The 10,699-nt window shown below is 38.2% G+C and overlaps 1 protein-coding gene across 1 annotated transcript; it reads left to right on the forward strand.

The window, feature by feature from the left end:
- Positions 1-4,078: 4,078 nt before the first annotated feature.
- emilin3a (elastin microfibril interfacer 3a) lies at positions 4,079-8,075 on the forward strand. Its single transcript, XM_039657787.2, has 4 exons — positions 4,079-4,261; positions 4,889-5,008; positions 5,097-5,884; positions 5,977-8,075. Exons 1-4 carry the CDS (start codon positions 4,113-4,115, stop codon positions 7,929-7,931), a joined length of 3,012 nt encoding a protein of 1,003 aa, XP_039513721.2. The 5' UTR covers positions 4,079-4,112; the 3' UTR covers positions 7,932-8,075.
- The last annotated feature ends 2,624 nt before the right edge of the window (positions 8,076-10,699 follow it).

Raw genomic sequence — 10,699 nt, forward strand, 5'->3', positions numbered from 1 at the left:
TGGAACAGCTGTGACGTCATCAAGCTGTCCTGGCTGAGTTCTCCAGCTACTCTCGAAAAGATCTTGCGGTACTTTGATGGCATACGTCACAGTCATGTGGCATTGATGCTGCATCAAATCGGACAAAAGGCCTATATGTGGCCTCAATGTTGAGATTGCTTAAAATAAGCTAATTTATTTACAATTTGACATTATTTCAAATGGAATTGACTGTTCGCAAAAGCCACGCCCCCTAGTTATTGTTACTACACCCGTCAAACAAATGGTCACGACTAGCGCAAGAGATTGCCATGATGGGAAGAGGTATACCTGTGCGTGTCAGAGTCAGTGACCTTTTTTGGAGCAAATCCTCAGTGATATCCTCCAGATTGAGGCAAAATGGGTTACAGTTTACAGTATGCCGAGGAGGGATATATTCAAAATCTAAAAATATGCAATGAAGGAGACACGACTAGATTTGAAACCAGCATAGCCTTGAAGAAGAGCTGGTTCATTAACTAGTTTTTTGGAGTTAGAAATCAATATCTCGCGCTGTATATTTAGTAATGTTCAGATACAGGATTAACGTTATACATTCTCTTTAACAAGCAAGTTGTTCATTACCATGGCAACCGCTTGCATGTCATCCTGAAAACTGTCTTTTGGACCTTGAACCGTTTGGTTCCCATTAAAGTGCATTATATTGAGAAAAATCCGGGAATGTTTTCATCAAAAACCTTAATTTCTTTTCGACTGAAGAAAGAAAGATATGGACATCTTGGATGACATGGGGGTGAGTAAATTATCAGCAAAAGTTTTTTTTTTTTTTTTTTTTAAAGTGAACTACTCCTTTAAGAATCTAGCGCTAAACTGAATATTTTGAATAACTATTAATTTTATAGATGGATGTCAACAAATACTTTCAATGGACATTATAATTATTGACTGACCTGTGGCTTATTTCCCCATCACTGGGAAATAAACAATGTGGCGTACTACAAATTTGTCCCCTTAACAACCTTGAGTAGTGACGGCATGCATGAATGTCCTGTAGCATCGCTGATTGCATGTGATGTTGTTTTGGCAATTTAGCACTCTCGACTATTTTCTGTAATTTGCTTCTGTGTTGTGCTGAGATGTTTTTTTTTAGCCTAGCCTAAAGGTTTACATTTTTTAATTCAGTATAATATCCATAAACTTTTCGATATTTTGATAGTGAATCCATCACCCATTTGCCATTGACTATTATAGATAGAAACTAAAAAAGTAGATCAGTATGGATCTCATTTTTTTAAGTTTCTGTGTAATGGAAATGTGCCAGCCATCAGCCACACTTCACACCAAACATATAAGACAAACACACAGTTGACTCGACTGATTTCACCATCAGGAGTTGAATGTAGATGTTTGGTGCTCATTTTTTTTCAACAGACAAAGGCAACAGAAAAAAAAAACCCACTAGAGAGTGAGAAAGAAATAATGCACCTTTATCCATGCCAAAGCTGTTCTAAAACTTCTGCTTATGAATTTTTTCCCCTTATAATAAACATTGGACCGTGAACACAAGCCCATAGCCTATTTACCATGTTTTGCGCTCTTTAAATCATTCAGTACTTTCAGCTTCTACAGGGGTACAAATTGTGATTTGAAATGAAAAAGGGCTCCACCCTACTTGAGGTGTAACACATCATTACACCTGATGAATGAAGGCTCTGCCCACTACTGAATACAGAACAGCATTATGAGAGTTTGAGGCCTGAACAGCTGGTTCATTGTGATGTCATATCCTGTGGACTTCCTGGGTGGAGGTGGTTGTGAAGAATGGTGTATGTGTGCCTGATGTGGTAGTGGAAAGCCAGTGCCAACAACATACTGTGCATGTTTTGTCAGTTGGTGAAGAATATGAGGGAGGTGACACACTGACACACATACTTAACTTTCAGGAGTAATTTCTTAAGAAAGTCATTTGAAATTGAAATAAGCCAGAGCTATGGCATGTAGGCATGTAGTCATTCTCAGCAATCAAATGTTCATTTTATTCTGTTATAATGACATGGGCATGAAATGTTGATTTGAGCTGAAAATGCTTTACTTGTTGAGAAGGAAATGTGATACAAGCAACATCGGATCAGAGTGTTTCTTGAACTTCAGGTTGATTTCTTTTTAGTAAAACTATAACCGATCTAAAATTATTTTTCTTTTTATATGAACGTCACAACTGTCTAAGAATGTCTTTCCATGTCTTCATTTATTTTTTCTCCTTTTGAAATGTTGCTATGGATAAAGTTTAATATTTTAACCTGGTCCCAGACTGAATCATACAGAAAAGCAAACACTGACAATTTTATAATTTTGCTTAAAAAAACAACACTTAAAATAAACATTTAATCTCACTATCCAGTCCCTTGCAAAGCATTCTGGGAACTATAAATCCCCTGCCCCGTTTCTGTTAATGCTAACGAAAATGATCCAACAATCCTGACACAAATGGATTGTTAACTTCTATTTTAGATACAGTATACGTGGATCAGTACAAGTTAAATTAGTATAAATTTGTTACCAAATGCACAATAATGAAGTTGAATACATATTTTAATTAACTGACCTAGCAAAAAAAAAAAAAATGCTTTTGAGTATGTTGACAAAAAATATAAATATAACTTCTAAACTTCATTTTTAATCAAGCCACAATTAGTTTTTTAAGCAAATGCAGCCATAGTTGAAGAAACTCTCAAATATTTCCTAAAAATATTCATTATTAGTAAGTTTGTTTATGTATTGTTACACACTTTTTAGTTTTCAGGTTATCCTAACAGTGATTTACATAAAAAATGGAGACCGATTTCTTTATTTCAGACCTGTATGACCACATTTGCAGGGCTTTTGCAAATTTGAAAATGTGAAAATAGGAGCCTGTTCGTACAGATTCCTGATCCTCACATGAGAGCAGCACAGTCCTTGGAAACAGGGTAAACATTGTCGGCTAATTAGCCACCGCAATTAAACAAAGGCATGGTCTGTTTTGCCTTTGTGGTTTTTTAGAAGGCAAGTTTGAGGTGGTGTGTTTGTTTGCTGGTGGTGTGTGATAGGTGACTTTTTGGGGGCTGTGCACAATTAAGGTCTATGAATAGTGAAGAGTGTTTGGAATTCTCACTTTTTCCCCAGACCTGCAGTTCCAGAACTGCAACACAACCACCGCCTCGACCACTTCCATTAGTGACAGACTACACTCACTGTGGACAGCAATAAAGAGAAAGGAGCGGTATCTTCAGTGATTGTTCATTTGTTCAGCTTTTCAATTAATCTAATATGGGACAAACATGGTCAACAGGAAACGAGCTCTTTCACTTTGTATATTTTTCATTAGAGCTATTTTGCTATTGTCAAGTAATCGTTAATATTTACAGTCTGACTCCCAGTGTTTATCTGAGTAAAACTGTATTTGTTCCATGTGGCTGTGCCCGTGTGTGTGTGTGTGTCACTGCAGCCTACAGCTAGTGAGTCCATATGTTTTTTTTTTAGCTTATGTACAGACCCATATGCTCCTGTATCATCTAGTGTTCAGAAAACGGACAATAATCCGACACGCTACATCAGACTGAGGGTTTAAAAACACATACCTAGATTCAATGCAGCCAAATGTAACATAAATACACCAGTCATATACTTGTTCCTTTCAGAAGGCAAGAGCTAACTTTTAAATTGATATCAATTCACGATAATTACTAATAATTGATGTATGTTTTGATTTATTCTGAAGTAATTCACTTATACTACAAATTGTTATCATAATTTATCTTTAAGTCTTTCTTTCTGTTGTACTGTGTTGGTCAGGTCTCAAAAATAGCATCTTTGTGTGAATTGTGTTTGGTGGGTGGATCTATGTAAATGAGGTGGTCCAGTGTTTTATGAGATGACCAGGACTCTCAGTCCCAGCAGTCATCCCAGCATCGCCACCACAACTGGAGCACACCGTGTCGTTTTAGAGAGTATTTTATGATTTTACTATGAACAACATGGACAGATGTGACTAGCTAGTTACACTTTTTTTACACAGATTTTGTTCTGGCAATAGAGGGATTTCCCGCTGTCATTTCTTTCTCTTTTTTCGAGTATTGATAATATACAAAATCATGTTACTGGAGATGATTTTGTGCTGTTTTCTTCTTCTTCGGAGTTCTTTTCTGACTGTGGCAGCATTACACCCTGCATCAAGCCGATATAGCCTCTACTCAGGACCAAATCCTCAATACAACTCAGAGAAACCAACGGCCAGGCATAAGTGAGTATCCATGAGTGGGGAAAAAAAATCATTGTCTTATTTGATGGCACAGACAGCCAAATAGCCATTGAATGTTACTAAATAATTTTAGACACAACTGTGAGGCAATACAGCCTGCACTGCTGCACTTGATCTATTTACTGACATCTGTGTTGGTAAAAATGTTAATGTTCATTCCATTCCATGCTGATAAAGATTGTTAAGAAAATATGACCATGATGACTTAATCTACTGTAGACACAATACCTGTTTATACCTGTAATTCAGTTGGGCATAATCAGTTTAGTTTACACTGAGGTGCAGTCATAAATTTACTCAAATTTGGTGAATTCAGAGTGAATTGAACCCTGCACTTTACAACAAAGTTTTATAGATTAACATTAGTAAATGTATTAGGTATCATCATCCACAATGAATGATAATGTTTACAGATTTTTATTTGTTTTGCTTTATGCTATTGAATAAATTGTTCATTTGTATAGTAGAAACATAAACAGATGTTAATGTATATAACTTGTAATATTAAAATGTATATGTAGAATAATACATTGTTGAACAAGATGAATAATTGCTGTAAGTATTGTTTATTGTGTTAACTATTGCATTGACTAACTCTTTCTCTCTCAGGAACCACTGTGCTTATGTTGTGGAGAGAACTGTCTCATTCACTATACAGGATGGAGCGACTCCTTTCATGAAGGCAGAGTACAACAAGTGTGCTTGGGGTCAGAAATGCCCAACTATAAAGTAAAACAGCTATTAATAATTGTATCACTTTCATATATGCAATTAATGTTTAAAAATACACTTTTTGACACCCTGTCTATTTTTACAGGTATCGCACATACTACAAGCCCATGTTTAAAGTTGCATATAAGACTCTGACTGAGCTAGAGTGGAAGTGCTGTCCTGGTTATGCAGGTGTCGGTTGTACTGCGGCATATGGAATGAAAGCAAGGCCCCTATTCAAAGGACCATTGCCTGCACAGAAGGGCCCTATGCCTCCTTTTAAGGGACCCATGCATATGCAGAAGGGCCCTATGCCTCCCTTTAAAGGGTCCATGCCTGCACAGAAGGGACCCATGTCTTCTTTTAAAGGACCCATGCCTATGCAGAAAGGTCCCATGTCTTCTTTTAAAGGTCCTATGCCTGCACAGAAAGGTCCCATATCTTCTTTTAAAGGACCCATGCCTATGCAGAAAGGTCCCTTGCCTATGCAGAAAGGTTCCGTGCCTTCGTTTAAAAGACCCATGCCTTCTTTTAAAGGTCACAATCCCTCTCAAAAGGGTCCAGTGCCTTCATTTAAAGGACAATTTCCTCATCCCAACTTCAATGGAAACCGCTGGAATCAACCTCAAACACAATATAATGCCATGAATGGATACCCAGGCCCTAATACTGGGCCCTCTTCCCAAGATACCTCAGTTGAACCTTATTCAGACCACCAAGAACCAGAAGCAGATTATACTGAACCCATGCCAGAGCCCCAAGATCTTAGCCATGACTTAATCCTAGAAGAGAATGAGCCAATCACAGACTACCAAGATCCTCGACCAGATCACAGTGAGATGGAGCCTGCTTCCAATGCACAGGCGCCCTCTGGTGGTGGTGAAACGAACCAAGGTAAATAAGCTATATGCAGTTACACACTCTTGATGTTTTAGAGTCTGTATTTTTTTTTACCAAATAAATAAATAAACTTGATTAATTCACAGATCATGGTGAGAACATTATCGAAGATGAGCGGTTGGATAGGATAGAAGAGGATGTGCAGCGACTCTCTCTTGGTCTTGAGACTCTCCGTGGTACAGTGACAGGCCTGGAGGCCAGCTTGCGTGCTTCCCTCCGTGAGGACGCCAACCGGATGTTGAATGCACTTATTTCTGCTGCACCCAGTCCAATTGCTGCTCCTTCCCTGTCTAGGGACTCTTCTGTGGGTTTCGGAGATTTACCTGGAGGTGCACCAGATATTGATGGTTCAGATGTGGTGGGGCAGTTCACAAACTTGGTCGATTTGGCTGAAAAGGTTTCAGAGCTGCGAGCAGAGCTTGTGGCAAAGGCATCCGAGCTGGAAGGGTTGAGAGGAGCCGTTGTTGGTCACAACAACACCCTTCAAAGATTGTCTGAAGGGTCAGTGAACCTTACTCAAACTGAATTCCAAAAGGCCCTGGAGACTATGGTGGAGTCCAAAATGAGTGAGGCTCGGGTGGCTATCTTAGATGGCTTTGAAAAACGTGTGGAGAGTGCTGAGGTGCGCTGCGAGGGTCGCATGGCAGAGGTGCGGCTACAGTGCAAGGAGGAACTTTTAAATGGACAAGATCAAATTGAGCAAGTCCTAGACGTCAGGGCCATAGGATTGAGGAAAGAACTCCAAAAACTTCAGGCTCAGCTTCAAGACCTGGAGCCTGAAGAGGGTTGTTGCATTGCTGTATCAGGTCTAACTGAAAGGATAATTCATGTGGAGCAGTCAGTGGGTGGCTTGAATGAGTCCCAAATACACCTACGTGCCGAACTTGGTGGACACAAGGACCATATAGAGGGCATGTTGGAGGGCCGACTGGCTTATGTGGAGTCCAAGATTAATATCGCATTGAATCAAGAGGAGGCGAGCATTAACAAAAAAGTGTCCACTGACCTGGAGACTCGAATTGAGGGGAGGCTTAAGGCTCTTGAAAGTCGGCTCTTGGCTGCAGTGGACGAGCTAGGTAATGTCACAGCACCAACTTTGCTAGAGGGTCAGGCTGTGCCCACACTGGAGACAGACGTAGAATCACTCAGAAGAAGTGTTGAGGACGATTTGGACGGTTTAAAGAAACAGCTTAAATCCATAGAGGTCATGTGCACTTCATTTTGTGTTCCACAGCCTGTTCTTACAGGATATGCAGCTCCTTCTGTGACTGAGGAGGAGAAAATTGAGGACAACCACGAGGAACTGAATGGAAAACTTGATTTACAGGTACAGAGATTGAACAACCTCAATACCACGCTATATAATCTTCTTGTCCAGTTGGCTGAGAAACAGGAGGAAGGTCTTCAGGGTGAGGTGACCCTGCTGAAAGTTAGTTTGAACTCAGTTAACAGATCTCTCTGTGGCTTGCAAGAGTCTCTTGGCTCTGTGATCAGAGAGGTCGGCCACACAAACCTCACCTGGCAAGAGAGAGAAGAGAGGCTTGCACAGCAAGTGAAGGGTGTGGTTCAGCTGGTGGGACGACAGGCATCTATGTTGGGTACTGGGGAGCGAAAGTTGACCCGTCTGAAAGGGGAACTCCAGGATCTGCGGCGCAGAGTGGCCGGAGAGCTACAGGGTTGCCGCTCGACTGCCCTGGGTGTTCAGAAGGAGGTAGATGAAGTCGGGGGTCGTGTTGCCCGTGTGGAGGGTCAGTGTGGAGGGCTGGCACACCTGGCTGATGACCTAGAGAGAATTCGAGGAGAGCTAGAGAGACACTCTGATGGGTATCTGTTTCATGTTAATAGCACCCTTGTTAACCATTCTCACCAGCTATCCGAGCTCAGAGATAGCATTCAAAACTGCACTGGACCATCTGGGTCTACTAGGAAAGACGGGGATAATTTAGCTACAACACAACAAATGGAAGAACAACACACAACAGAACCAACCCATCCAAGAGGAGACCAGTTTGCAGTCCCCACACAGCACAGAGGTGACTAGTAATTCAAGTGCACTTTATAATGTGCAGACATGCTATACTCAAGATGTATACTATTATATAGTATCTTTCTCAGGAGACTTTTCTCTTAGCAACATCTGTTGTATGATCATTGTTGTTGAAATTCCCTCTTCCCAGTCTGTGGTGTTGCTGTATTGTATTGTTGTTGTCTTTTTTTAATCACTTTTATATATATATATATATATATATATATATATTTAAAAAAACTTTTACTTAGGAGTTTAAGGGTTGATAGGTGTATTCATTGTCTTACTGTGTTTGTGAATATTTTTATATAAATTGGATGCCTGACTTTGCAAATGTTTTTTTACTTTTGTTACCTCTTTTTACTTTTCTGTGTTTATATGTGATTTGTGAAAGCTGGTTCTTAATAAAATGTTGAAATCTCACTTAATGTTTTAGTTCATGAAGTTTTGTGAAATTACTGTGTATATTATGAATCTCCAACAGAAAATTAATAATTGCACACTTTAATGCCATAACATGAAGTACATTAAAATTTAAAATGTCATCATTCAATTTCACATTTAGACTTTAAAGGAGCTGTATGTAAGATTGTGGCCAAAACTATATATAGTGTTTAGTATTTTTATATATTTATTTATTATTTATATTTAGTATTTATATATATATATACTATTATAGTATATATATATATATATAAACAATCAGCCAAACAAGAGTTAAACCGAAATTTTCAGTTAGTGAATAAATAAAATTAAAAAAAAGCTTGTTTTGAAAAAAAAAAAAAATTGGTGCATTTTTCTATTCATAGAATCAAAGAAAAACCTTTTTCAACAGGATAACTTATTCTTTATTGAATTTTTCCTTCATGGATTCCATAGAACAATACAACAGAATTTCTGGATAATTTTGGTGATTGAGTTTTCAGCATGGTCATATGACCATTTTCATCAATATCTTCATAAACGCTAAGAATATATCATACACATTAAATACAGCACAACCCAAAGGCATCGAGAGTTTCACAAGACATATCAAACACCACTAACAACGGAGAAGTTGAGTAGCATATTCATTTGGAGGAGAAGAGTGGGCCAGAGCAGAGAATGGAAGAGAAAGAGAGAGAGAGAGAGAGAGAGAAAATGAGGGAGGGAGAGACACGCTAATATATTTAGCAGGCCGACGGCCATCTACCCAAAAGCGAAACCTGGTTTTCCTCAAAGTCGCAGGCAAATTAAAGAGTTTGAAAAAATATTATAGTTAGTTACAAGTCTGGGTAAGCTTGCATTATGAGCATCTGATCATGCAATAATATAAAGAATCTCATCATAACAACGTCTGCATCAGCCCTAAATAAAATGATTATCAACTCAGGGGAAAAACAAATCTGGTGCACTTACTAGATTAACTCAGCATCCTCATATGATATATACTGATTGAATACTATACAGAACAATAACTTTAAGACTTTATTGCACCAGTTCAACGTGGTTCAAATGATAAATGAGAATTTCGTTGAATTTTGATTCCAGCCAGGAGGTCTAGCTATCATCTAGCTATCACTTTTGATCATCTGGCATTTTCAGAGAATGATTGATCAAGCAGAAAAATAATCTAAACTGGCATTCAGGAAATCTTCTGATGGAAATTCACATTACACCAGTTCATGATATTGGTTAAAGAATGTGCAGGTACTTTATATATATATATTTATATATTTTATATGTACATCTGAAAATATACCTCAATATCACAGGCTTATATCCTGTAATATTGTATATGTTTCTGAGAGAGGGAAAAGGGAAAATATTGACGAAATTGAAACTGGCATGTTTATCTACATTACTGACATCTCAACACACAAGAATGATTCTCTCTGTCCGGTGCTCACACAACACAAACGAAACCCCAATCCATATATATATATATATATTTATATATCTAGTTTTAGCATCCTCTAACTTAAACAGCACTACATCAACACAGCACTCAGAGGCATTGTGTAATGAACAACCATGCTAATTCTGCACCGAGAATGCATGTGCTTTTCATAATACAACGATTTAAGAGAGAGAATTGAACAAAGTCAACATTTTCAGTCAGGAAATGAGAAATGCTTTGAGATACCCTAGACCGTTTTGCTTGCTGGTTGAAGTAATGTGGTCCCTCCATGAGTTTGAGAATGATTCTGCCCACGGTAGCCCTGGACGCTCCCCCACCGCCTCAGTGTCGGTCACATTAGTGCTCCATCCCACCCATGAAGAAATAAAAAGCAACAAAATACCAAACACAACTTAAGAGGTCAACAAACAAATGGAACAAACTGTACCAAACCACAACCCACCAGAGTAAAAAAAAAAAATAATAAATAACAAGGAACAAATTCTGTGGGGCTTTGTGATTTTTTTCACATTATCATTGTTATTATTGTATTTATTTAGGGTCTCTAAATTGAACTAGACTACAATATTATAATTCCATACATATCATTAGGAGGTATTTATATTTATATATATATATATATAGATTAGTTAATGATATCTTTACAGCACAGACAAATACATTCTCTCAAGTTTAGCATCACTATTGTCAACATCATCAATTAAAAATTCATAGAGCAATAAGATTCATTTACTTTTTCATATTTTGGTACAGTATTTAAGTGTTTTGAAATTTGATCGAACATTTTTAGTTGTATACGTCACAATAATAAACAGCACATTAAAACCCCTCTGCTTTATCCCGGTCCCCTCAGTATGTGATTTTAGATTACCCCATCCCCCTC

The sequence above is a fragment of the Pimephales promelas genome, chromosome 14 (genome assembly GCF_988280905.1).
Source record: "Pimephales promelas chromosome 14, fPimPro1.hap1.1, whole genome shotgun sequence".
NCBI lineage: Eukaryota > Metazoa > Chordata > Actinopteri > Cypriniformes > Leuciscidae > Pimephales > Pimephales promelas.